Here is a 24357-nt window from a genome sequence, read left to right on the forward strand (position 1 = left end):
ATAAATATATACAAACTGCTTGCTATTACAAAGCTCAAGTCCTTTAAACTAAACACCAGCCAGAGAGACTGATGTGCTAAATTGGTAGATTATAAATAAGCACACTGTAATATTAGAAAGCTAATATAGTACAGTGGATGAGAATCTAATTGCCAGTGCAGGGGATATGGGTTCGATCTGTAGCCTGGGAAGATTCCACAGTCTGTGGAGCAACCAAGCCTGTGTGCCATAACTACAATCCCTTGCTCTAGAGCCCTCGAACCACAACTACTTAAGTCTGTGTATCTAGAGCCTGCACTCCGCAGCAAGAGAAGCCACCAAAATGGGAAGCCCAGGCACCACAACCAAGAGTAGCCCCTGCTCGCCACAAACAGAGAAAGCCCACACATAGGAACAAAGACCCAGTGCAACCAAATAAACAAACATTTAAACACTGTGAGAGAACAGTTATTATAGCACCCCAGTAGCACTTGACATCAGGTTATTACAGTATAATGTACATACAAATGTCATAATGAACCTGCATCATATGATTAAGCTTCAAATCAGTGCTCATGGATTATGACAGCAGGAAATGTGTAAATTATTTGAAAAATTCCCATCAGAAATTATTAAATTAAAAAAAAGTCAGACATTTAAATGTCACATATCAATGAGTTTGAAAATTCATTTATGTAAAACTGATCGCCCATTACAGGTAAATGAGTTGTTTCATTTTTAAAAAAGAAAGGATTTCAAAACATAATCAAATCAGAATTCCTAAAATTATATGTCAGGGAACTGTCATTCATTCAGGGAACTGCCATAACTTGCAAAGCATGGTTTATTACAAAAGGAATTATATTTATTTGAGATTTCATTTTCTTTTGAAACTTGTTTTAGCAGTATTTATAAATATGCCTTGTATATTCAAAGTAACTGTTAGACATCAGTGTTTTATGTAGATACAGTAATGATTATATAACCATAAAATAAACATGTCAAGAAATATGGAACATAAATTTTCTTAGACTAGTTTAAACTATCCTTATATGATCATTCAATTTATTTATAATAAACTTTTTATAAACGTCTTTTTTGGTTATCTACACACAAGTTCTTGAAAATATAAGAAAGTATCTCTTTAAAGTTATCTTAAAAATCTGTTCTTCTGGGATTTGGCAAGCTGTGATTACACTTTTCAAGATGTTACAGAGTTCTACTGTAACTACTTCTTCCTTCATTCCATTCCTCTCCTCTATACTGATAGGAGAAAACTAGCTATTACCTAAGATGTTCAATCTTACAGAGAAGTTTTTTCTACGATTCTAAACCTGGGAATATTTGAGCAAAATCAGCTTAGGGATATAGAAAGAATGACCTTCCTAGATGGCCACCTCTAGATACTTGGCCTAAACTAAAAGAAACTTATATTTTGAAAATGTAACTAGAGATATGAATCTCAAAATGATAATGCTGAGTGATTCAGGGCTAAACATCATTTTTCCTAAGCCTGTATAAGAATCATTTCCACTCTACACAGAGTGGGGACTGAGCCCCTGCTTAAATTTGTCCAGTATTCATCAGACGAATCACACCCACCTAAGCCCTATGAAAAAGGGAGAAGTGAAAGCTGGAAAAGACAACTAAAGCAGTAAAATACAGTACACTAAAGGGCTGACGACACTGGGGGGAGAATTAACCTCGGAAAGGTAAAAAAGCCATTCCCCACCCACCAAATTGAAGAAAAAAGATTTTAAAGTCAGTGAAAAATAAGTTAAAGGATTACTTACCACCAAGGTGGGTGCTGTCAATAATCCCCAAGCGAAAAACTCCAAAAAGATGACGATAACTGCATGATAAACACTAGGAGAACCTATTCCTTGAGGCTACAAAAACAAGAGTTTGAAAAGTTAACAGTGTACTCCAGAATTACCAACAGTAGACAAACAGTCGACAAATATCCATGGAGAACATACATGCAATAGGTACTCTGCCAAACATCGGGACGTTCACTATCCCTGTCCTCAAGATGATGGAGGCAGACAAAGAAACAAATAAATACATTATTTAAACACCATGTGCAATGGGAACAGAAGTCCAGGGTGGGGATGGGAATGTCAGAACATTCCAGGAGGAAGGCTGAAAGGATGGAAAGGAAGTAGGTGAGGAGTAGGAGTGGGCAGGAGGAGAGCAGCAGTCAAGGAAGCTTTTTGTGCAATGGTGGTAATGCCTGAGAGCGGGAATCACAGGACTCTACTGTTCAGTACACCCAGAGCATGGGCTGTGTACTCAGAGTACTGAGAGACCAGCTAGAGGCACACAGGGCTAACTTCCAGGCTAAGGAGTCTGCTCAATTCTGAAGGCAATGGGGAGCCACTAAAAGATGTTAAGTAAGGCTCATGATCAGATCAAAGTTTTCAGAAAATATCATCCTGGCAAGGTGTAACAGATAGATTAAAAGGGGGCAAAACTAAGGAAAGTTATGAGACTACTGCACTGATTCCAAAACATAAATGAATTATGTTGCAAGAATCATAACAGATACCAACATGATTCAAAAGCAGAAAAGTTCTGAGCAGTATGTGAGAGATCTTGGGTTTGATACACACAAGAAAGACAATACAAAATCAGCTTTACACTTCAGTTCAGTTCAGTTGCTCAGTCATGTCCAACTCTTCGACTCCATGGACTGCAGCACACCAGGCTTCCCTGTGCATCACAAACTCCTGGAGCTTGCTCAAACTCATGTCCATCGAGTTTGTGATGCCACCCAACCATCTCATCCTCTGTCTCCCCTTCTTTTCCTGCCTTCAATCTTTCCCAGCATCACGGTCTTTTCCAATGGGTCAGTTCTTTGCATCAGATGCCTAAAGTATTGGAGCTTCAGCTTTAGCATCAGTCCTTCCAATGAATATTCAGGACTGATTCCCTTTAGGATGGAGTGGTTGCATCTCCTGGCAGTCCAAGGGACTCTTCTCCAACACCATAGTTCAAAAGCATCAATTCTTCAGTGCTCAGCTTTCTTAATGATCCGACTCTCACATCCATACATGACTACTGGATAAATCAGAGCTCTGACTACATGGACCTTTGTTGGCAAAGTAATGTCTCCGCTTTTTAATACGCTATCTAGATGGTCATAGCTTTTCTTCCAAGGAGCAAGTGTCTTTAAGTTCATGGCTGCAGTCATCATCTGCAGTGATTTTGGAGCCCAAGAAAATAAGTCTGTCACTGTTTCCATTCTTTCCGTATCTATTTGCCATGAAGTGATGGGACCAGATGCCATGATCTTAGCTTTTTGAATGTTGAGTTTCAGTACAGCTTTTTCATTCTCTTCCTTCACTTTCATCAAGAGGCTCTTTCGTTCCTCTTCACTTTCTGCCATAAGGGTGGTGTCATCTGCGTATCTGAGGTTATTGTTTTTTCTCCCGGCAATCTTGATTCCAGCTTTTGCTTTATCCAGTTCAGCATTTCGCATGATGCACTCTGCATATAAGTTAAACAAGTAGGTTGACAGTATACAGCCTTGATGTACTCCTTTCCCAATTTGGAACCAGTCCGCTGTTCCATGTCCAGTTCTAACTGTTGCTTCCTGACCTGCATAGAGATTTCTCAGGAGGCTTGTAAGGTGGTCTGGTACTCCCATCTCTTTCAGAATTTTCCACAGTTTGTTGTGATCCACATAGTCAAAGGCTTTGGCGTAGTCAATAAAGCAGAAGTAGATGTTTTCCTGGAACTCTCTTGCTTTTTCAATGATCCAATGGATGTTGGCAATTTGATCTCTGGTTTCTCTGTCTTTTCTAAATCCAGTTTGAACATCTGAAGTCCTCAGTTCACATACTGTTGAAGCCTGGATTGGAGAATTTTGAGCATTATTTTGCTAGTGTGTGAGATGAGTGCAATTGTGCAGTAGTTTGAACGTTCTTTGGCATTGCCTTTCTTTAGGATTGGAATGAAAACTGACCTTTTCCAGTCCTGTGGCCACTGCTGAGTTTTCCAAATTTGCTGGCATATTGAACGCAGCACTTTCACAGCATCATCTTATAGGATTTGAAATAAATCAGTTGGAATTCCAGCACCCCCACTAACTTTCTTCCTAGTGATGCTTCCTAAGGCCCACTTGACTTCGCACTCCAGGATGTCTGGCTCTAGGTGAGTGATCACACCATCATGGTTATCTGGGTCATTAAGATCTTTTTTATATAGTTTTTCTGTGTATTCTTGCCACCTCTTCTTATTATCTTCTGCTTCTGTTATGTCCATACAGTTTCTGTCCTTTATTGTGTCCATCTTTGCATGAAACATTCCCTTGATATCTCTAATTTTCTTGAAGAAATCTCTAGTCTTTCCCATTCTATTGTTTTCCTCTATTTCTTTGCACTGATCACTGATGAAGGCTTTCTTCTCTCTCGTTATTCTTTGGAGTTCTGCATTCAGATGAGTGTATCTTTCCTTTTCTCCTTTGCCTTTTGCTTCTGCTAGCAGTATTTTACACTGCAGCTTAGAGGTATCTTAAGGATTACTTCAGGGCTTCCCTAGGGGCTCAGTGGTAAAGAATCTGCCTGTCAATGCAGAAGAAAACAGTTTGATCCCTGATCTGTGAAGATCCCACATGCTGTGAAGCAGCTAAGCCCATGTATCTCAAATACTGAGTGTGTTCTCTGGAGCCCAGGAGCAACAACTGCTGAAGCCTGCATGCCCTAAAGCCCATGCTCCACAACAAGAAAAGCTACTGCAATGAGAACCTGTCAACTGCAACTAGAGAGAGTAGCCCCCTCGTGCAGCAACTAGAGAAAAGCCTGCACAGCAACTAAGACTCAGCACAGCCAAAAATAAGTACATAAAATTATATTAAAAAAATTACTTCAATTGTTGGATTTTGTATTTCTAAAGACAATATTAAATTGATAGAAATGCAAATGACCTGTAACATTAACTCGGTCTCCACTGACAAGTTTGTGTAACAGAAAAACAAGTTTAATCAATACATATAACAATATCATATGTAAGTTTTAAAAATATATTTGTTAGAGGAAACACTGACTGACACCAGCCACCCTGGCCAGGCAAGATAGCAGTCACTTGCATGAGTTGTCTTAACAAAGAGGTCCTGGTAAGGAATGCAAACTAACAAGTTATCACCAATCAAAAGAATTTGCAAGAAGTCAAAAGAAGAACGGAGACACCAGCCCCTGATTCCTACCAACCTGAGAGTCCTTCTCACTAGAATCCACCTTGGCTGAGCGATGCATGACCACCAGGAAGGACCCTGAGTCAGAATGGCTGGCCAGAGATGACCCGAAAACAAACCCCATCACCATAACAACCCAAGACCGAAAGCCAGGTGGCAAAGCAATTTTCTTGGGTTCTCGGACCCTGCTGGTCTCTGCCTAGGCACCCCTTCCCAATAAAATCTCTTACTTTGTCACCACGTGTGTCTCCTCAGAGAATTCATTTCCAGTGTTAGACAAGAACATACACTCTTGGACCCTAGAAGGGGTCCCTCTTCCTGCAACATATTCAACATATTCAGTCTTATGTGCAAAATATTAACACTGTTTGGCTTTCTCTGTACACTGTACTCTGTACTCTGGTTTGGATTTCTCTGTACTCTGTACTCAAATGGTGCTACATCATTTGAAAAAAGTAGACGTCTCTCCCAACCTGCAGAATTTAGGTACCTGGAAACTCCCTTAGTAGAACCTGCAGCTGAGGAATTAGATTCAACAGAGGTGGGGTGGGAGTTGGGAGACATAAGTGTTGAAGGACCATGACGAGGAATGAGTTTGTACAAGACTCATTCAACAAACACAGAGTACCAGAGATGCTAGAAGTAAAACATACTCCTTGATCTCAAGGAGTTCAGTCTAGAGAGGAAGAAGTCTCATTATAATCATCTGCTTATACAAAACTGCAATAAAAGCGATGTTAATTCATACAAGTTAGGAACCAAGAAAAGGTTATTGCAAGACAATGAAGTAGTGTGGACAATTACATTAGAGGAAAAAATGCAGATGAAGTAAACAACAGCCATGGCAGTTAAAGGTAAAGGGAAGACAGAAGAGACCGCTCTATCCTTTGTTAAGGAGGTTCTTGTCTTCACTCTAGAGATACAGGAAAACCACTTAAGGGTATTTAAGCAAGAGAATTGTGTGATGAGACTGGCATTTTTCAATACAACATGGTGATTTTTTTTCTAAAGGATGTAACTGAACAGCAAACTGCATGCAGAAGCAAGCTATTTGAGTCAGTTCACACAAGAGATGATGAAGGCATGAAATAGGGGTGAGGCATGGATGCTGGAGGGGAGGAAATGGATATGAGAATTCAGGATTTGAAACTGAGAGAATCTGACAAATGTGAGAGGGAGAGTCAAGACGACTTGTTTTTAGCTTGGTTGTCTACTAGTGGAGGCTGGTAGCTTCCTAGCTTGTCTTCCCCAGAAGGCTCAAAATTACTTCAGATTCTATATAAGAGATAGCCCTTGTACTTAAAACATTTCTATTGTCCTTTGAGGGCTGATTAAAACAATTAGTCATTAGCAAATATGACGTTTGAAACCACCAGAGTAGGTGAGACAAAGTGTGAAATGACAGGTGGACTAGCTTAGTCAAGAATCACCAAGTACAGTGGTTAGGGGCATTAGGCCTCATACAGTCAGAAACCCAAGTATAAATTTACAGCCAGCCCTCTGTATCCAGGCTCTCCCATCTGCAGATTCAACCAACTGCAGACCATGTAGTATGTATTTATTAAAAAAAGTCCATATATAAGTGAACCCACACAGTTCAAACCCACATTCATGGGTCTACTGTATAGTGCAGAGGAAAAGGAACTCATTAAAATAAAGAAGGAGCCATGAAAGAACTATCAGGAGAATCAAGAGAATTCAGTGTCACAGGTGACAAAGGAGCAGTTTTAGAGAGGAAAGAATAATGCCCAGTACCAAACACAGCAAGGATAGTAAGACAAGGTTAGGAAAAAACTCCGTAGGATTTCATAAGCTCCAAACTAGTTTTGTTCATCACATATATTCAATACCTATTAGAATACATAGAACTTCTGAGGGCCTTTAACACACTAATGCATATTATGAATCTCCAGAAAGCTACAGTATGCACTGTTTTCCAAATGTGACCATGAAATCCTTCTGTCATATAAAAGACGTATCTCAAGAACACCTGAGTTTCTTAGAAAACTGGGAAATGATAATAAAAAGTAAGATGATAATTACATGACAATGTGTATAAATATACACATGGACCCAAAAGCCTAGAAGAAAATAAGTGTGTTAAAAGTGGCTGCTTCAAGTGAAGCATACTTAATCACTCAAGGACAGTGCTGGGAAAACTTATCAGACAAATAAGACAGAGGTAGTGGGGATGGAGTGAACTGTATAGATACAAAAAATATTTGAGAAAGTATAAGGACTCAGTTTGGGGATGACTAGATGTAGCAGAAGAGGGTAGAGAAGATCGAAGATGAAAGATTTCAGTTTCTGCCTGGTCAGCTGGACAGTGAGGAGAGGGGAAAGAATAAAACATTAATTCGTTTTAGGCATATTGATTTCAGAAAAAACATGGACAGAATTCAGTTCAGTTCAGTACAGTCGCTCAGTCATGTCCGACTCTTTGCGACCCCATGAATCGCAGCACACAGGGCCTCCCTGTCCATCACCAACTCCCAGAGTTCACTCAGACTCACGTCCATCGAGTCAGTGATGCCATCCAGCCATCTCATCCTCTGTCATCCCCTTCTCCTCCTGCCCCCAATCCCTCCCAGCATCAGAGTCTTCTCCAATGAGTCAACTCTTCACATGAGGTGGCCAAAGTACTGGAGTTTCAGCTTCAGCATCATTCCTTCCAAAAAATCCCAGGGGTGATCTCCTTCAGAATGGACTGGTTGGATCTCCTTGCAGTCCAAGGGACTCTCAAGAGTCTTCTCCAACACCACAGTTCAAAAGCATCAATTCTTCGGTGCTCAGCCTTCTTCACAGTCCAACTGTCACATCCATACATGACCACAGGAAAAACCATAGCCTTGACTAGACGGACCTTTGTTGGCAAAGTACTGTCTCTGCTTTTGAATATGCTATCTAGGTTGGTCATAACTTTCCTTCCAAGGAGTAAGCGTCTTTTAATTTCATGGCTGCAGTCACCATCTGCAGTGATTTTGGAGCCCACAAAAATAAAGTCTGACACTGTTTCCACTGTTTCCCCATCTATTTCCCATGAAGTGATGGGACCAGATGCCATGATCTTCGTTTTCTCAATGTTGAGCTTTAAGACAACTTTTTCACTCTCCGCTTTGACTTTCATCAAGAGGCTTTTTGGGTCCTCTTCACTTTCTGCCATAAAGGTGGTGTCATCTGCATATCTGAGGTTACTGATATTTCTCCCAGCAATCTTGATTCCAGCTTGTGCTTCTTCCAGCCCAGAGTTTCTCATGATGTACTATGCATAGAAGTTAAATAAGCAGGGTGACAATATACAGCCTTGACGTACTCCTTTTCCTATTTGGAACCAGTCTGTTGTTCCATGTCCAGTTCTAACTGTTGCTTCCTGACCTGCATACAGATTTCTCAAGAGGCAGGTCAGGTGGTCTGGTATTCCCATCTCTTTCAGAATTTTCCACAATTTATTGTGATCCACAGAAGCGCGGGCAGCTGCGACCGGTGCACTAAATAGAGCAGAGAGGAGCTACCCCATGTCCTAGATCAGGGGCAGAAGCCGCGAGGACCCCATGCCCGAAGGGCGGCGGCCAAGAGGAGTTACCACACATCAGAGGTCAGGGGCAGCGGCGAGACTGCCAGGCTGCGACCGCACAGGAACCACCAAGAAGAGCTACCCCGCGTCTGAGGCCAGGGGCGGCGGCCGGGAGGAGCTACCCCACGCCCGAGGCCGGGGCAGCAGCCTAGAGGACCAACCCCATGTCTAAGGAGCAGTGGCTGCGCAGGCGCAGGAGGGCCTAGAGGAGCTATCCCACGTTGAAGGTCAGGAAGGGCGGCAGTGAGGAGATACCCCTCGTCCAAGGTAAGGAGCAGCAGCTGCACTTTGCTGGAGCAGCCACAAAGAGATACCCCATGCCCAAGGTAAGAGAAACCCAAGTAAGACAGTAGGTGTTGCAAGAGGTCATCAGAGGGCAGACACACTGAAACCATACTCAGAGAAAACTAGTCAATCTAATCACACTAGGACCACAGCCTTGTCTAACTCAATGAAAGGAAGCCATGACTGTGGGGCAACCCAAGACCGGCGGGTCATGGTGGAGAGATCTGACAGAATGTGGTCCACTGGAGAAGGGAATGGCAAACTACTTCAGTATTCTTGCCTTGAGAACCCCATGAACAGTATGAAAAGGCAAAATGATAGGATACTGAAAGAGGAACTCCCCAGGTCAGTAGGTGCCCAATATGCTACCGGAGATCAGTGGAGAAATAACTCCAGAAAGAATGAAGGGATGGAGCCAAAGCAAAAACAATACCCAGCTGTGGATGTGACTGGTGATAGAAGCAAGGTCCGATGCTATAAAGAGCAATATTGCATAGGAACCTGGAATGTCAGGTCCATGAATCAAGGCAAATTGGAAGTGGTCAAACAAGAGATGGCAAGAGTGAATGTCAACATTCTAGGAATCAGCGAACTCAAATGGACTGGAATGGGTGAATTTAACTCAAACGACCATTGTATCTACTACTGCGGGCAGGAATTCCTCAGAAGAAATGGAGTAGCCATCATGGTCAACAAGAGTCTGTAATGCAGTACTTGGATGCAATCTCAAAAACGACAGAATGATCTCTGTTCGTTTCCAAGGCAAACTATTCAATATCACAGTAATCCAAGTCTATGCCCCAACCAGTAACGCTGAAGAAGCTGAAGTTGAACGGTTCTGTGAAGACCTACAAGACCTTTTAGAACTAACCCCAAAAAAGATGTCCTTTTCATTATAGGGGACTGGAATGCAAAAGTAGGAATTCAAGAAATACCTGGAGTAACAGGCAAATTTGGCCTTGGAATATGGAATGAAGCAGGGCAAAGACTAATAGAGTTTTGCCAAGAAAATGCACTGGTCATAGCAAACACCCTCTTCCAACAACACAAGAGAAGACTCTACACACGGACATCACCAGATGGTCAACACCGAAATCAGACTGACTATATTCTTTGCAGCCAAAGATGGAGAAGCTCTATACAGTCAACAAAAACAAGACCGGGAGCTGACTGTGGCTCAGATCATGAACTCCTTATTGCCAAATTCAGACTTAAATTGAACAAAGTGGAGAAAACCACTAGACCATTCAGGTATGACCTAAATCAAATCCCTTACAATTATACAGTAGAAGTGAGAAATAGATTTAAGGGCCTAGATCTGATAGATAGAGTGCCTGATTAACTATGGTATGAGGTTCGTGACACTGTACAGGAGACAGGGATCAAGACCATCCTCATGGAAAAGAAATGCAAAAAAGCAAAATGGCTGTCTGGGGAAGCCTTACAAAGGCTATGAAAAGAAGAGAAGCGAAAAGCAAAGGAGAAAAGGAAAGATATAAGCATCTGAATGCAGAGTTCCAAAGAATAGCAAGGAGAGACACGAAAGCCTTCTTCAGCGATCAATGCAAAGAAATAGAGGAAAACAACAGAATGGGAAAGACTAGAGATCTCTTCAAGAAAATTAGAGATACCAAGGGAACATTTCATGCAAAGATGGGCTCGATAAAGGACAGAAATGGTATAGACCTAACAGAAGCAGAAGATATTAAGAAGAGGTGGCAGGAATACACAGAAGAACTGTACCAAAAAGATCTTCACGACCCAGATAACCACGATGGTGTGATCACTGATCTAGAGCCAGACATCCTGGAATGTGAAGTCAAGTGGGCCTTAGAAAGCATCACTATGAACAAAGCTAGTGGAGGTGATGGAATTCCAGTTGAGCTATTTCAAATCCTGAAAGATGATGCTGTAAAAGTGCTGCGTTCAATATGCCAGCAAATTTGGAAAACTCAGCAGTGGTCACAGGACTGGAAAAGGTCAGTGTTCATTCCAATCCCAAAGAAAGGTAATGCCAAAGAATGCTCAAACTACCACACAATTGCACTCATCTCACACGCTAGTAAAGTAATACCCAAAATTCTCCAAGCCAGGCTTCAGCAATATGTGAACCGTGAACTTCCAGATGTTCAAGCTGGTTTTAGAAAAGGCAGAGGAACCAGAGATCAAATTACCAACATATGCTGGATCATGGGAAAAGCAAGAGAGTTCTAGAAAAACATCTATCTCTGCTTTATCGACTACGCCCAAGCCTTTGACTATATGGATCACAATAAACTGTGGACAGCATTGCTGCTACTGCTGCTGCTAAGCCTCTTCAGTCGTGTCCGACTCTTAGCGACCCCATGGACTGCAGCCTACCAGGCTCCTCCATCCATGGGATTTTCCAGGCAACAGTACTGGAGTGGGGTGCCATTGCCTTCTCCAGTGGACAGCATTAGCTGAATTTAAAGAAAACAAAGTAAGATGCGAGAAACAGCAAAAGATTAATATCTTAACTAGGTAAAGCATTCATGAAAACCAATACAAAAGCACTTAAGACACTATAAAATATATAAACAATTTATAAAACAGCTCATAAAATTCTATCACGGAAATAACCACTCAGAAAAAGTTTCACCATAAAGATGTTCATAGCAGCGTCACTTATAGGAGGAAATATATAAATCTAAATGTTCAACCTAATTATACACCCTATAATCAAATCATGGTATATAAATCATAGAATAATATGTAGCCAAAAACTGTTTATGGATAATCTATAATGACATGTAAAGATGTTTATGACAATGTTAAATTAAAAAAAAATCAAAGCAGGATATAAAATTGTGTATGTAGAATAATTTCAACTATGAAAAACAAAATAAAAACCTCAACGTTAATAGTGTTTATATTAGGTAGTGATTTTAAGTGACATAAAATTATTTATTGTTCTGAGTTTTCTAAATCTTTTCTAATAGGCATGATTGTACTTTAAATAAGAGGAAAATGTTTTATTTATCTAAGAGAAAAACTACTGTGTAAAACTAGAATGGAAAAAGATAGGTAGTTGTATATGCTTGGCCCTCCTAAGCCATTCACTCATATGTCCCCAGAGGTGGGAGAAAAAAGTGTGTGTTGGTGTATGTGTAAGATGGTATGGAAAAAACTGGAGAAACTTCTTGATTAATCCAATATTTTAAAGCAGGGCAGGGGGAGAGACAGTTCCTTGCCCCAAGGGACTGGTAATTTTGAGAGCTGTTATTATATACATATCTATCTATCCTGTTTTAAATAAATTCAAAAGTAATATAAGATCTTAATAAAATTGACAAATTTTTAAAATATTTTGCTAGTCTGGAATTACATAAAGTTCGAGGTAGGACTTTTGACATAAGGCTGGTAGGTTTAATGGCATGGCAATCCATAATCAAAATTCCAGGACAATTTGGAACGAATACAAAGGTCATGGCCTGAGGAGAAAGACCAGGGCAAGAGGGTTAACAGCCAGGTTAGAGGGAAAATATTTGACTATCTTTATAGCATCAAGAGTACAAGGTTCAGTATAATGAGATCATATCAACAGATATTTGAGGATTCTTGACAGAATTAAAGAGGTACAATGTGAAAAATTCTGGATAAACTAACACATACCCAACCCCAAATGCTAAGATATTCCACCTAAAAACATAATTATTACTGTATCAAAAGTCCATTCAGCTGAGTAACTTCTTTCTTATGGAGGCATGAGACATGGTTCCATGGTAGTCACCTCTAACTTCAACTCAGAAGTCAGGGGACAAACCCCTTTAACCCTGAATCCACTCTCCAATCTAATTCCCATTTCTCAAAGCATACTTTCATATTTCATTTCATCACGTAAGCTTTTGGCTAAGCCTTTTAAAAATCTACTTATTCTTCTATCCTTTAACACTTGATAACTTTTACAGTTGCATTTTGCTTTGTAAAGTATCTGTTTCATTTTATCTAACCTAAACTTTACCTTTCTCGTGCTCAGCTCTCTGAGGCAGGCCCTACGCTTTATTCTTCTACAATCTAGAGCATGCAATACATGTACAGCACAAAAGTGCTTAGTAAGTGTCTGCAGAAATGAATTACTCTGTAAGTCTCCTCTTCCTATTACTTTAGGTATTCAGTATAAGGTTACTGTATTTAAACACTGTTAAAAGGGCAATACATCCATTAATGAAATTTGCAACTTCTCCCCATCCTCTATCCTCTGATGGGGCTTTCAAGTGGCGTAGAGGTAAAGAATCTGCTTGTCAATGCAGGAGATGCCTGAGACGTGGGTTGGATCCCTGGAATAGGAAGATCCCCTGAAGGAGGGCATGGCAACCCACTCCAGTATTCTTGCCTGGAGAATCCCATGAACAAAGGAGCCTGGCGGGCTACAGCCCATAGGGTCACAAAGTCGGACACAACTGAGTGACTGAGTGCACGCACACACACATCCTCTGATATCCCACTGTTCAATACTGTATCATCTCTCACATGGGTTTACTGTACATACACATGAGATTAAAATAATAAAAATCACTGAAGACTTATAATGATTTACATTCATAGTCTTATTTATCCCTCCTATCCTTTCAAGTTACATATTACTATCTCCACTTTAGAGTCCAATATAGCAAGTAAGAGATGGAGCGGTCAATCCAGGCAACTGCAGAGGTCAAGTCTGGAGCTACACTAGTTTCGGTGGTTATGGACGCATGTATTATCATCACAAACTGTTATTCATCTAGGAGTAGGGATCCAATTTTAACCATTTTAGTATCTCTCTGCATAGCCCAATGCCTAAGATGGAAAGGGTATTTCATGCTCATGGATTAGATAACCCTTATCAAGAGAGTCATTAAGCTATCAGATGACTTAAGTAAGTCACTTTACCTCTCTTACCAATTAGGGGGTAAACTATTAATTTCCTACCTAAATCCTCATCTAATTCTCAAATTCCAAGTCTATAATTGCCCAATAAATACGAGTTTATGAATCCAGCAGTTGTTATGGAGAATATTGACTGTAATAACTTATGTTACAGTCCTATCAATGAATCAGGGACTTATACAGGTTTTTGGCCAGGAGAAAGAACTAAGTCCACTAGTAACTGGGCATTATAATCCTACTTGTTAAATGGATATTACCATGTGAGAAAAGCATAAGAATAAGCAAAACTGAGGCTCTTTTTTCAAAATGGTCTATTTAAAAAAAAAATCAATTGATATATTTTAAGCTTAAAAACCAAACAAAAAGCTAATCTAGACAGAAGATACATGGCAACTAAACGTAATAATTCTACATCCAAAAAAAGACTATAACGTAGTTATTAGGACTATTGGGGAAAGGTGACTATGGACTATATACTACCCAAGAGTATTTTATCAATGTTAAATTTCTGAACGTGGTGATTATATTGTAGTTATGTGGTTCAACTCAGTTCAGTTCAGTCACTCAGTTGTGTCCGACTCTTTGTGACCCCATGGACTATAGCACGCCAGGCCTCCTTGTCCATCACCAACTCCTGGAGTTTACTCAACTCATGTCCATTGAGTCAGTGATGCCATCCAACCATCTCATCCTCTGTCATCCCCTTCTCCTCCCACCTTCAATCTTCCCCATCATCAGGCTCTTTTCAAATGAGACAGTTCTTCACATCAGGTGGGCAAAGTACTGGGGTTTCAGCTTCAGCATAAGTCCTTCCAGTGAATACTCAGGATTGGTTTCCTTTAGGATGGACTGGTTGGATCTCCTTGCAGTCCATGGGACTCTCAAGAGTCTTCTCCAACACCACAGTTCAGAGGCATCAATTCTTCGGCACTCAGATTTCTTTAAGTCCAACTCTCACATCCATTCATGACTACTGGAAAAATATCCTTATTCTCAGGTGATCCTTTTAGGGATAAAGTATCATGATGTCTACCACTAATTCAAATGGTTCAGAAAAAAAAGAAAAAAACACGCACAGAGAAAGGAAAAACAAATGCGGCAAAATGTGAACAACTGTTGAATCATGAATCTCTGGGATAGCCAAATAAATATTCATTATGTTATTTTTGCAACTTTTCTGTAGTTTTGAAAATTCTCAAAAGTTGGAAAAAAATGACAAAAAACAAAATAAAGTATGAAGAAGAATAATTTTGAACTTAAAATTTAATACTGAGAAGCTACTAATCAAGAATGAGGAAGATGGGAATTCCCTGGAGGACCAGTAGTTACAACACCGTGTTTCCACTGCAGAGGGCATGGGTTCGATCCCTGGTTGGGGAACTAAGATCCTGCATGCCTCGAAGTGTGGCCACAACAACAAACAAAAACAAACAATAATAAGGATAAAACAAATCTTCAGAAAGAAATCCTGCATTTTCTCTGAGCAAAACATAACTAACTTGACAATAAAACGAAACATAACTAAAATAATGTAAAAATCTTGTGTGTACACATACACACAAAAATGCTTAATCACAGACATCTAAGACCTGGAACTTTTCATGGACGAATACTAAAAAAAACAATTCCTAAAGAGAATACTGTAACTGTAATCCTATGCTCTCATAGGATCCTGGCACATTTGGAATAACCGGAGGAAATAAGACTTTACTGCTAGTATCTGGTATCATGTTGTGTGTGTTTTCTTATTTTCTGTGACTTTAATCAGGCAAGGTAAGTTTCACTACATCTGTCACAAAAAGAAAACTGATCCTTAATTTCCTCAAGGTATAAATCATTGTAAACATGTAAAGACACTATTATACTAATTAAGGGACTTCTCAGGTGGTGCTAATGGTACAGAACCCTTCTGCCAATGCAGGAGACAGAAAAGATGTGGGTTTGATGGATCCCTGGGTCAGGAAGGTCCCCTGAAGGAGGCCTGGCAACCCACTCCAGTTTTCTTGCCTGGAGAATCCCATGGACAGAGAAGCCTGGCAGGCTACAGTTTATAGGGTTGCAAGGAGTGGGACATGACTGAAGTGACTTGGCAAGCATGCATACTAATTAACTCACTTTGGCTTAATTTGCAGTGAGACTTTAAAATTACTTACTGACATGTTATGATCAATTTTAAAGAGCTATTCAATATTTGTATATTATCAGAGAAGTGAAGAGGTATGGGTTAGACTGCTCCTAAATAGAATGAAATACACTTATAAATATTCGACAAGAATATAGTGAGATCAAGTTTTACTCTTAAAAAAATTAAAAAAGATCTAAAGCTTAAGATTGTTATTGCTACATATGCTTTTTATTTTTTTGGCCACACCACATGGCACACGGAACTTAGTTCTCCAATTAGGGATCCAATCCACAGCCTTTGTACTGGCACGGAATCTTAACAACTGGACCACCAGAGGAAGTCCCATGATTGTACTGTTTTGAGATAAATTTTGAAAAGATAAGTAACATGACAATCCATTGCAGCACTCTCTATTCTTAAGAGGAAAATATGTGGCTGGCTGCTAAATCAAGATAAATAATCATTACATTAAATGCTTATCCTCATGAACACGGAATGGGTTACACAGTTGAAATAACTACAAAGTTCACTAAAAAGGTAAAATAAAATTAAAAACAAACAAAACAAAACACAAAACCATTAACACAAAACTCAAACTGTCACCAATGTCTAGGACAGAGCTCAAGAATGGTCCTAGTGTGATCTCTGATTACTCAATTTATATAGCTAAGTGACGAAATATTGACCACCTCTTGCTAAAGACTCCCTAATAAGTATTTCCTGTGGTAGAATTCATAACTGTATTTATACACTATTGAGAAAATAGAGCCATTATTAAGAACAAGCTACTGTGATCTGGCACTGAAAGAGATGAACCCATTTTAGGGATCCTGATATATGTACCCTGGCTGAAATGGTCAACTGTTACTTTAACTGACACTTCCAATTCAAAATAATGCTAAAAGACAACTTGAGCTTTTAAATAATTGAAAATTTAAATCATATATACTTGTCAGAATGATTTTGGAGAAAAACTATTCTTTTTCCTAAACTTCAACACTTCAACTATAAGTGAATTTCCACAGATGATAATGGGAAGCAGGTTTTCAAACTATAGTAAGACAAACTGGAAATACAAATGGAGAAAACTGCTTACTCATTTACTACCCTAAAGCAAGTGTTGACTCACAGAGGTAGACAGGTAAATCATCCATGGTTCTGCCTGCCACAAGCTTGCCATGGACATGTGTACAACCTGAAGATTCTAGGCAAAGGCTAGTGATATCAAAGAACAACTGCTTTTTGAAAGGCACCATGGCCCCCTTCCTGGCTTACCTGCACTCTAGAAACCAGTGGCTGCTCTCTGGGGGTTCAGAGAGCTATTCTGCAACTCCTTCAGTCACCCTAGCAGGTAAAGAGTGCAAAGGATCAGAGCTTAGGGCCAGACTTCTGAAATGGTTTTTGACTCCTATTTATTGTGATTAAAATCAGAGAAATCAGGAATAAAAATCTGGTACTCTGCATCTCTGGGCATATTTGAAATGTCAATTCTACTTTTGTCAGGTACTTCTAATAAATCAATTCACATGTGCTTTACTTTCTATCTGATCTTTAAAGTCATTTTACCAATTCACTTGTGAAAAAAATCTACATATTTTCACTTTATCAGAGATGTAGTCTCTGTATTCACAAAACAATAAAAATCAGAATAAAAAACAAGCAAACTTCAAAAATCATAAGGAAAATTTCTATCTTTGCTAATACAAATAACTCACGTAAATAACTCTTAGGCTCTACCAAGAATACCTATAAACAAACTGGAGGCTCTGTGGTAAAGAATCCGCCTGCCAATGTAGGAGACACGGTTCCATCCCTGGGGAATCCCACGGACAAAGGAGCCTGGGGGTGGGGTGGGGTGATGTACAGTCCATGGGGTTGCAAAGAGTCTGACACAACTTAGTGACTAACAACAAAACATAGTAATGATTTAACAACAAAACTGGAAGCATTCTAAAATGTCAGAATGCAGTTTTAATTTAACTCTCCTCAGTGGTCTGCAATGAATAAGAGATGTAGCAAAATGTTACATACATTAAAACATAACTAAACCCAGTAATCCTATGTGTGCCTGCTCAATTGCTTCAGTAGTGTCCGACTCTTTCGACCTCATGGAGCCCACCAGGCTCCTCTTGTCCATGGCATAGTCCAGCAAGAATACTGGAGTGGGTTGCCATGCCCTCCTCCAAGGGATCTTCCCAACCCAGGAAGCGAACCCATGTCTCCTGCATCTCCTGCATAGTAGGCAGATTCCTCGCCCACTGAACCACCTGGGAAGCCCAATTCTACGTGTAAATGCTTCCAAAAGCAAATTCACCAATAACATCACAGTTACTTTCATCAGTAAAATGGTATTCACTAGATAACCGACAGTTAAAGTCGCTCAGTCGTAGCTGACTCTTTGCAACCCCATGGACTGTAGCTCCCCCAGGTTCCTCTGTTCATGGTGATTCTCCAGGTAGATACTGGAGGGGGTTGCCAAGCCCTCATCCAGGGGATCTTCCCAATCTAGGATCAAACCCATGTCTCCTGCATTGCTGGAGGATTCTTTACCAATTGAGCCACCAGAGAAGCCCAGTAAATATTTATTTAATTTAACCTGTGAAACTATTCTTTAGTTACTTACGTTGTTTTCATACAAAACAACTGTTCTTAAACTTTCAGGAAGTATGAAACCTTTATGGAATTTCCCTAGAGAGATGTACAAAGAAAATTTTACAAATAACTTCAGGGTAAACAAACCCAAGTTAAGAACTCCTGATACAGAATCACACACTCATATGATGTACCTTAATTGCGTACTACTCAAATAGACAACATATTAGTCTTACCTAGGCTTCAGAGCCAACTGAAATACAATTTCAAGAAAAGAAAAACATTTAGTAACTTATGATTAACCTGGCTTGTTTAGAAAGGTTCACTTCTTCAACTGTTAAAAACTACAACAAACATGTGCTAAGTTTTTGATAAATCATTAACAACTCATTACTAATTTTGCTTTACGAACATTACAACTGGCTGATCCAGCTTAAAAAGATGCCATTTGCAGGGGACAAAGCAAAATAATCTTAACATTGTTGAACACTAGGAAGAAAATGGAAGGGGATCAGGTCAGTACCATTGGCCAGGGATGTGAAACACTGTTAAGAGATTGTCATGTATGACCATACAGCCTCAGACACCAAGGTGTTCATAACAGTAATCTGATCAATTTTAAGTAGAGAAGAAAAACAAATGTGATTTAAAAACAATTTTTATGACTATAATAATTATATGCATTTTCACTTATGGCTAGAGTAGGTTAAAACACAAACAGTGTAAAAAAATTACCCTGGCACGTCCAGAAACAGAAATATCCCCTAATTATATATAGGAATGAATAAAATTACACTAAAAAATGATCTTTATAATGTGCTACTCATTTTTAAAAATCACTCTAAATGTGTTTTTATCACTTTAAATTCACACAGTAGGCCCTGTGGCATTAAACGATGCATAAACGAAGTCCCTATTCTAAAGAGGTGTCCAGTGCTCTGAGAATGGAAAGTGCAGCATAAGGGCACAAAAATGACAAATGATGACACCCCCATGCACACATCCCTCAAAAGAAACATTCATTTATTCTCTATGCCCTCTTAAAAACCTACTGCTGGGGTAAAAATTGTGTTTTGTGTCCAAAAGGAAACTATAAATTCACAACTTTAATAAATACCAAGATTAAAAACAAAAAAAAAACCTGTTCCAAAAACCTGTTCTAAATCTCACAAGATTTAATTGCTATAAAGTGAGTTAAAAAAAAACTTGAGAGGTAACAAAATAGAACTTAACAAGGAAAAAGGAGGTATGCTTCCTGAACACAGCTTCTCTTTTAGAAACAATATTAATCTTAAATATTAATTGCTTTTACAAAATACAATTCTTTGCTGCTTCTATTTTGTTGATTGTATGAAGAAATTAAAATATTAAGTCCTTATGACTGGTAAAGGCACCAGTGTTTTTTCAAGCTATTTCTCTCCCATCAATGAAGTTCTAACCAAGTTTGACAATTCATAACTGATGTAATCAAATGTTTTTAATGTTTAATTAAAACATGAGATCTGAGGACTTGAATTTCAAAGGTTCTTTTTTCACCAAATGTCAAAGCTACGACATCTATAGATTTGACAGTTACTAAAGGTATACAGACTTCCCTCGTGGCTCAGCGGTGAAGTGTCTGCCTACAATGCGGGAGACCAGGGCTCGATCCCATGAGTCGGGAAGATCCCCTGGAGTGGCAACCCACTCCAGTACTCTTGCCTGGAAAATCCCATGGACGGAGGAGCCTGGTAGGCTACAGCCCATAGGGGTCACAAAGAGTTGGAGACTACTGAGCAACTTCACTTTCACCTTCAAAGGTATATAATGTAATTGCTACATATGTCCCAGGCTTTCTAAATTTTAGCATACTGACTGGGCCATATTCTGAAATGTCCAAACCAAGTTGTCAATGATTTCAAATTAATTTAGCAAATCCTCAATGGTGGCCTAATTACACATTTAGCACTGTGCTAGCAATGGAGGGCTCCAAACAAACATGGAATAAAAGGAACCATTCCTGCACATTTCTCGAAAAAGTGAAATGACTTTCACTTTTCTATTCTAGTTCAGAACTTGATATTAAAGAATGCAGCAAAGACCAGAGAGGAGCAACGAGGAATTTTCAGCATTAAAAAAAAAAAAAAAGTGAGTTATTTTCAATTAAAAGGCCTATCTCCCCTGCCGGTTAACAGCAGCATAATGCCTAAAGTTGATTTTGATGACACTATTTCTAAAAAGCAAAAAAAAAAATTTTCTCGTCCTCAATCTGTCTTCCTTTTTAAGGTCTTCTAACGCTCAGGCCATGATCAACTCTATCGAGTATTCTTGTTTTAAAATACACCAGGTGATTTTAAAACAAGAGGGTGGTAACTCTTCTTTGAAAACTACACACTTAAGTCTAGGCCCCGGGTGTCCTCCGGCACAGTCCCGACAGAGGACGGTGAGGAGCAGAGCCCACCTTCGGACAGTGTTTACCGCACCGGACGCAGCCGAGAGCAGAAGCACTGATCCCGAACGGCGTGGAGAAAGGGGGCGAGCGCATTACGGGGCCCCAGTGGGGTCGCAGCGCCAGATGCCACCCCGGGAGCAGCATACGGGAGGGCAGGGTCGCTGCCGGCCGCTTCCAGAGAGCGGCCACCGCCTCGCGGGGCCTGGACGGCGCTGACGAGGCTGCGAAGGCGAGGGGCGCGGCGGGCGGCGGAGCCCGGCGTCGATTCCTGCCCGCGGCGGCGGCGCGCGTAGGCTCGAGGCCGCAGGGCCTCCAGCGGCGGCCGGAGGGCAGGGCGGCAGGTGCGGGAGAGGCGGGAGCCTTCTCCATCCGGGAGGATGTGCCCCGGAGGTCGCAGGCCGGGGCGAGAGAGGAAAGACGCGGGAGCCCGAGATACTGGCCCCCCGGGAGCGGTGGGGCAGTCAGGGGCGACTGTAGACGGCCGCGTCGGGAGCAGAAAAGAGATCCGGCCCGACACTCCCCGGCTCGGTACCCAGCTCACCGTGCCTCCGTCCTTAATGATGATCTTTTTGGCCAGCATGATACTGCGGTTCGCGGCCCTTTTCTTCTTCTTCCCCTGGGTCATTTTACCATCCTCGATTCCTGGTGCTGCTGCAGCCACTCCCGGGGCGGCCGGCCCCAGCGGCGAGTGCCGTCCCGCTACTACTGCCGGGCCGAGCCGCTCGGGGCACCCGCCGCCATCTTGAGGGCCCGGCCTGCCTCCGGCGGCGCGTCACATCGTGCGATCGGCCGACGAGTGCGCCCCGCCCCGCCCACGTGACGCGCCCCGCCTGCTCGGCCGCCGGGCGGTCGGTGCCGGGAGGGAGGCCGGGAGGGAAGCGGGCGGCGCGCGGAAGGGGCCACCTGCGGGCGGGCTGCCTGTGTAGGGAGCCCTCTGCCCTTCACTCGTTCAGGCCTCACCGCAACCCGGGGCTCTGGGGGGCCGTGATAGAGCCCTTAACCGAGGAAGAATTTTAAGTTTCTGAATGTTAGATACTCGAGGAAATACTGCTGATATACAGTTATACTGGAATTTCAACCAGGCGTCCTCAGCTATCAGGGCTGACTCCCGCTGTGTTCTGACAAACACTGGAACCGAAGGAGACGTTGAAATCGTTTTCCATAAATTGTGGGTAACTGAAAGAGTGGAGATAAAATGAGTTTTCATTTGGGTGGCACGGGCGGCGGCTGAGGGATACCGGGAGCTCTACTGAAGCAAGCCTATTTCCAGCAGCACCCTGGCCCCAGATGGGACCTTTTCTTTATTCCCTGCCAGTAAAAACTGATAGAACCTAGGGAGGAGAAGGGGACGACAGAGGATGAGATGGTTGGATGGCATCACCGACTCAGTGGACATGAGTTTGAGTAAACTCCGGGAGTTGGTGAACAGGGAAGCCTGGCGTGCTGCAGTCCGTGGGGTCGCAAAGAGTCAGACACGACTGAACTGAATTGAAGGCACCCTTTGTAGCCCACTACTTGTTTTACCCGGTTGTTTAAAAATCAATTTGACAGAAATTGCGAAAAAGGATAGCTATCACAAGTGGACTATGGACTTCAGATTAAAGTATCACGATGTTAAATTTGACTGTGGTGACTGTACTGTTATATAAAAGAATATTATTTTCCTTAAATATACACTGAAGTCTTAACGAGTGAAGGAATGTGATGCATGCTATGCTGCGTGTGTGCATGCTAAGTCACTTTAGTCGTCTGGTTCTTTGAGACCAGTATGGACTGTAGTCCCACAGGCTCCTCTGTCCATGAGATTCTCCAGGCAAGAATGAGGTGGGCTGTCATGCCTCCAGGGAATCTTCGGATCCACTGATCCATCCTGGGTCTCATGTCTTCTGCACTGGCAGGTGGGTTCTTTACCACTAGTGCCACCTGGGAAGCCCGGTGATGCATGCTGCTGCTGCTGCTGCCAAGTCACTTCAGTCGTGTCCGATTCTGTGCAACCCCATAGACGGCAGCCCAACAAGCTCCCTCGTCCCTGGGATTCTCCAGGTAAGAACACTGGAGTGGGTTGCCATTTCCTTCTCCAATGCATGAAAGTGAAAAGTGAAAGCGAAGTCGCTCAGTCGTGTCCAACTTTTAGCGACCCCATGGACTGCAGCCTACCAGGCTCCTCCGCCCATGGGATTTTCCAGGCAAGAGTACTGGAGTGGGATGCATGCTACCTACTCTTAAATAGTTAGGAACTAACATGTGTGCACATATAAGGAAGTCTATACCAGCAAATTTGGAAAACTCAGCAGTGGCCACAGGACTGGAAAAAGTCAGTTTTCATTCCAAACCCAAAGAAAGGCAATGCCAAAGAATGCTCAAACTACCACACAATTGCACTCATCTCACATGGTAGTAAAGTAATGCTCAAAATTCTCCAAGCCAGGCTTCAGCAATACGTGAACCATGAACTTCCAGATGTTCAAGCAGGTTTTAGAAAAGGCAGAGGAACCAGAGATAAAATTGCCAACATCTGCTGGATCATGGAAAAAGCAAGAGAGTTCCAGAAAAACATCTATTTCTGCTTTATTGACTATGCCAAAGCCTTTGACTGTGTGGATCACAATAAACTGTGGAAAATTCTGAAAGAGATGGGAATACCAGACCACCTGACCTGCCTCTTGAGAAACCTATATGCAGGTGAGGAAGCAACAGTTAGAACTGGACATGGAACAACAGACTGGTTCCAAATAGGGAAAGGAGTACGTCAAGGCTGTATATTGTCACCCTGCTCATTTAACTTATATGCAGAGTACATCATGAGAAACGCTGGGCTAGAGGAAGCACAAGCTGGAATCAAGACTTCTGGGAGAAACATCAATAACCTCAGATATGCAGATGACACCACCCTTATGGCAGAAAGTGAAGAACTAAAAAGCCTCTTGATGAAAGTCAAAGAGAGTGAAAGAGTTGGCGTAAAGCTCAACATTCAGAAAACGAAGATCATGGCATCTGGTCCCATCACTTCATGGGAAACAGATGGGGAAACAGTGGAAACAGTGTCAGACTTTATTTTGGGGGGCTCCAAAATCACTGCAGATGGTGACTGCAGCCATGAAATTAAAAGATGCTTACTCCTTGAAGAAAAGTTATGACCAACCTAGATAGCATATTGAAAAGCAGAGACATTACTTTGCCAACAAAGGTTCGTCTAGTCAAGGCTATGGTTTTTCCAGTGGTCATGTATGGATGTGAGAGTTGGACTGTGAAGAAGGCTGAGCACCAAAGTATTGATGCTTTTGAACTGT

The 24357-nt window shown here is 41.4% G+C and overlaps 1 protein-coding gene across 3 annotated transcripts in view; it reads right to left on the minus strand.

Annotated features, from left to right (window-relative positions):
* MFSD14A (major facilitator superfamily domain containing 14A) overlaps positions 1–21844 on the minus strand; it is a 53662-nt gene extending 31818 nt beyond the window's left edge. Inside the window, exons 1-2 of one of the 3 annotated variants that reach the window (XM_019956986.2) lie at positions 21609–21843; positions 1773–1868 (exon numbers count right to left, since the gene is read on the minus strand). In XM_019956986.2, coding sequence (XP_019812545.1) covers positions 1773–1868; positions 21609–21692 — 180 coding nt within the window. In that variant the 5' untranslated portion in view covers positions 21693–21843. Of the gene's footprint in view, positions 1–1772; positions 1869–21608 lie in introns of all 3 variants that reach the window. The other 2 variants (XM_070786043.1, XM_070786042.1) reach the window with 2 other exon arrangements.
* Between the last annotated feature and the right edge of the window lie 2513 nt (positions 21845–24357).

This window comes from Bos indicus, chromosome 3 (genome assembly GCF_029378745.1).
Source record: "Bos indicus isolate NIAB-ARS_2022 breed Sahiwal x Tharparkar chromosome 3, NIAB-ARS_B.indTharparkar_mat_pri_1.0, whole genome shotgun sequence".
In the NCBI taxonomy this organism is placed as follows: Eukaryota; Metazoa; Chordata; class Mammalia; order Artiodactyla; family Bovidae; genus Bos; species Bos indicus.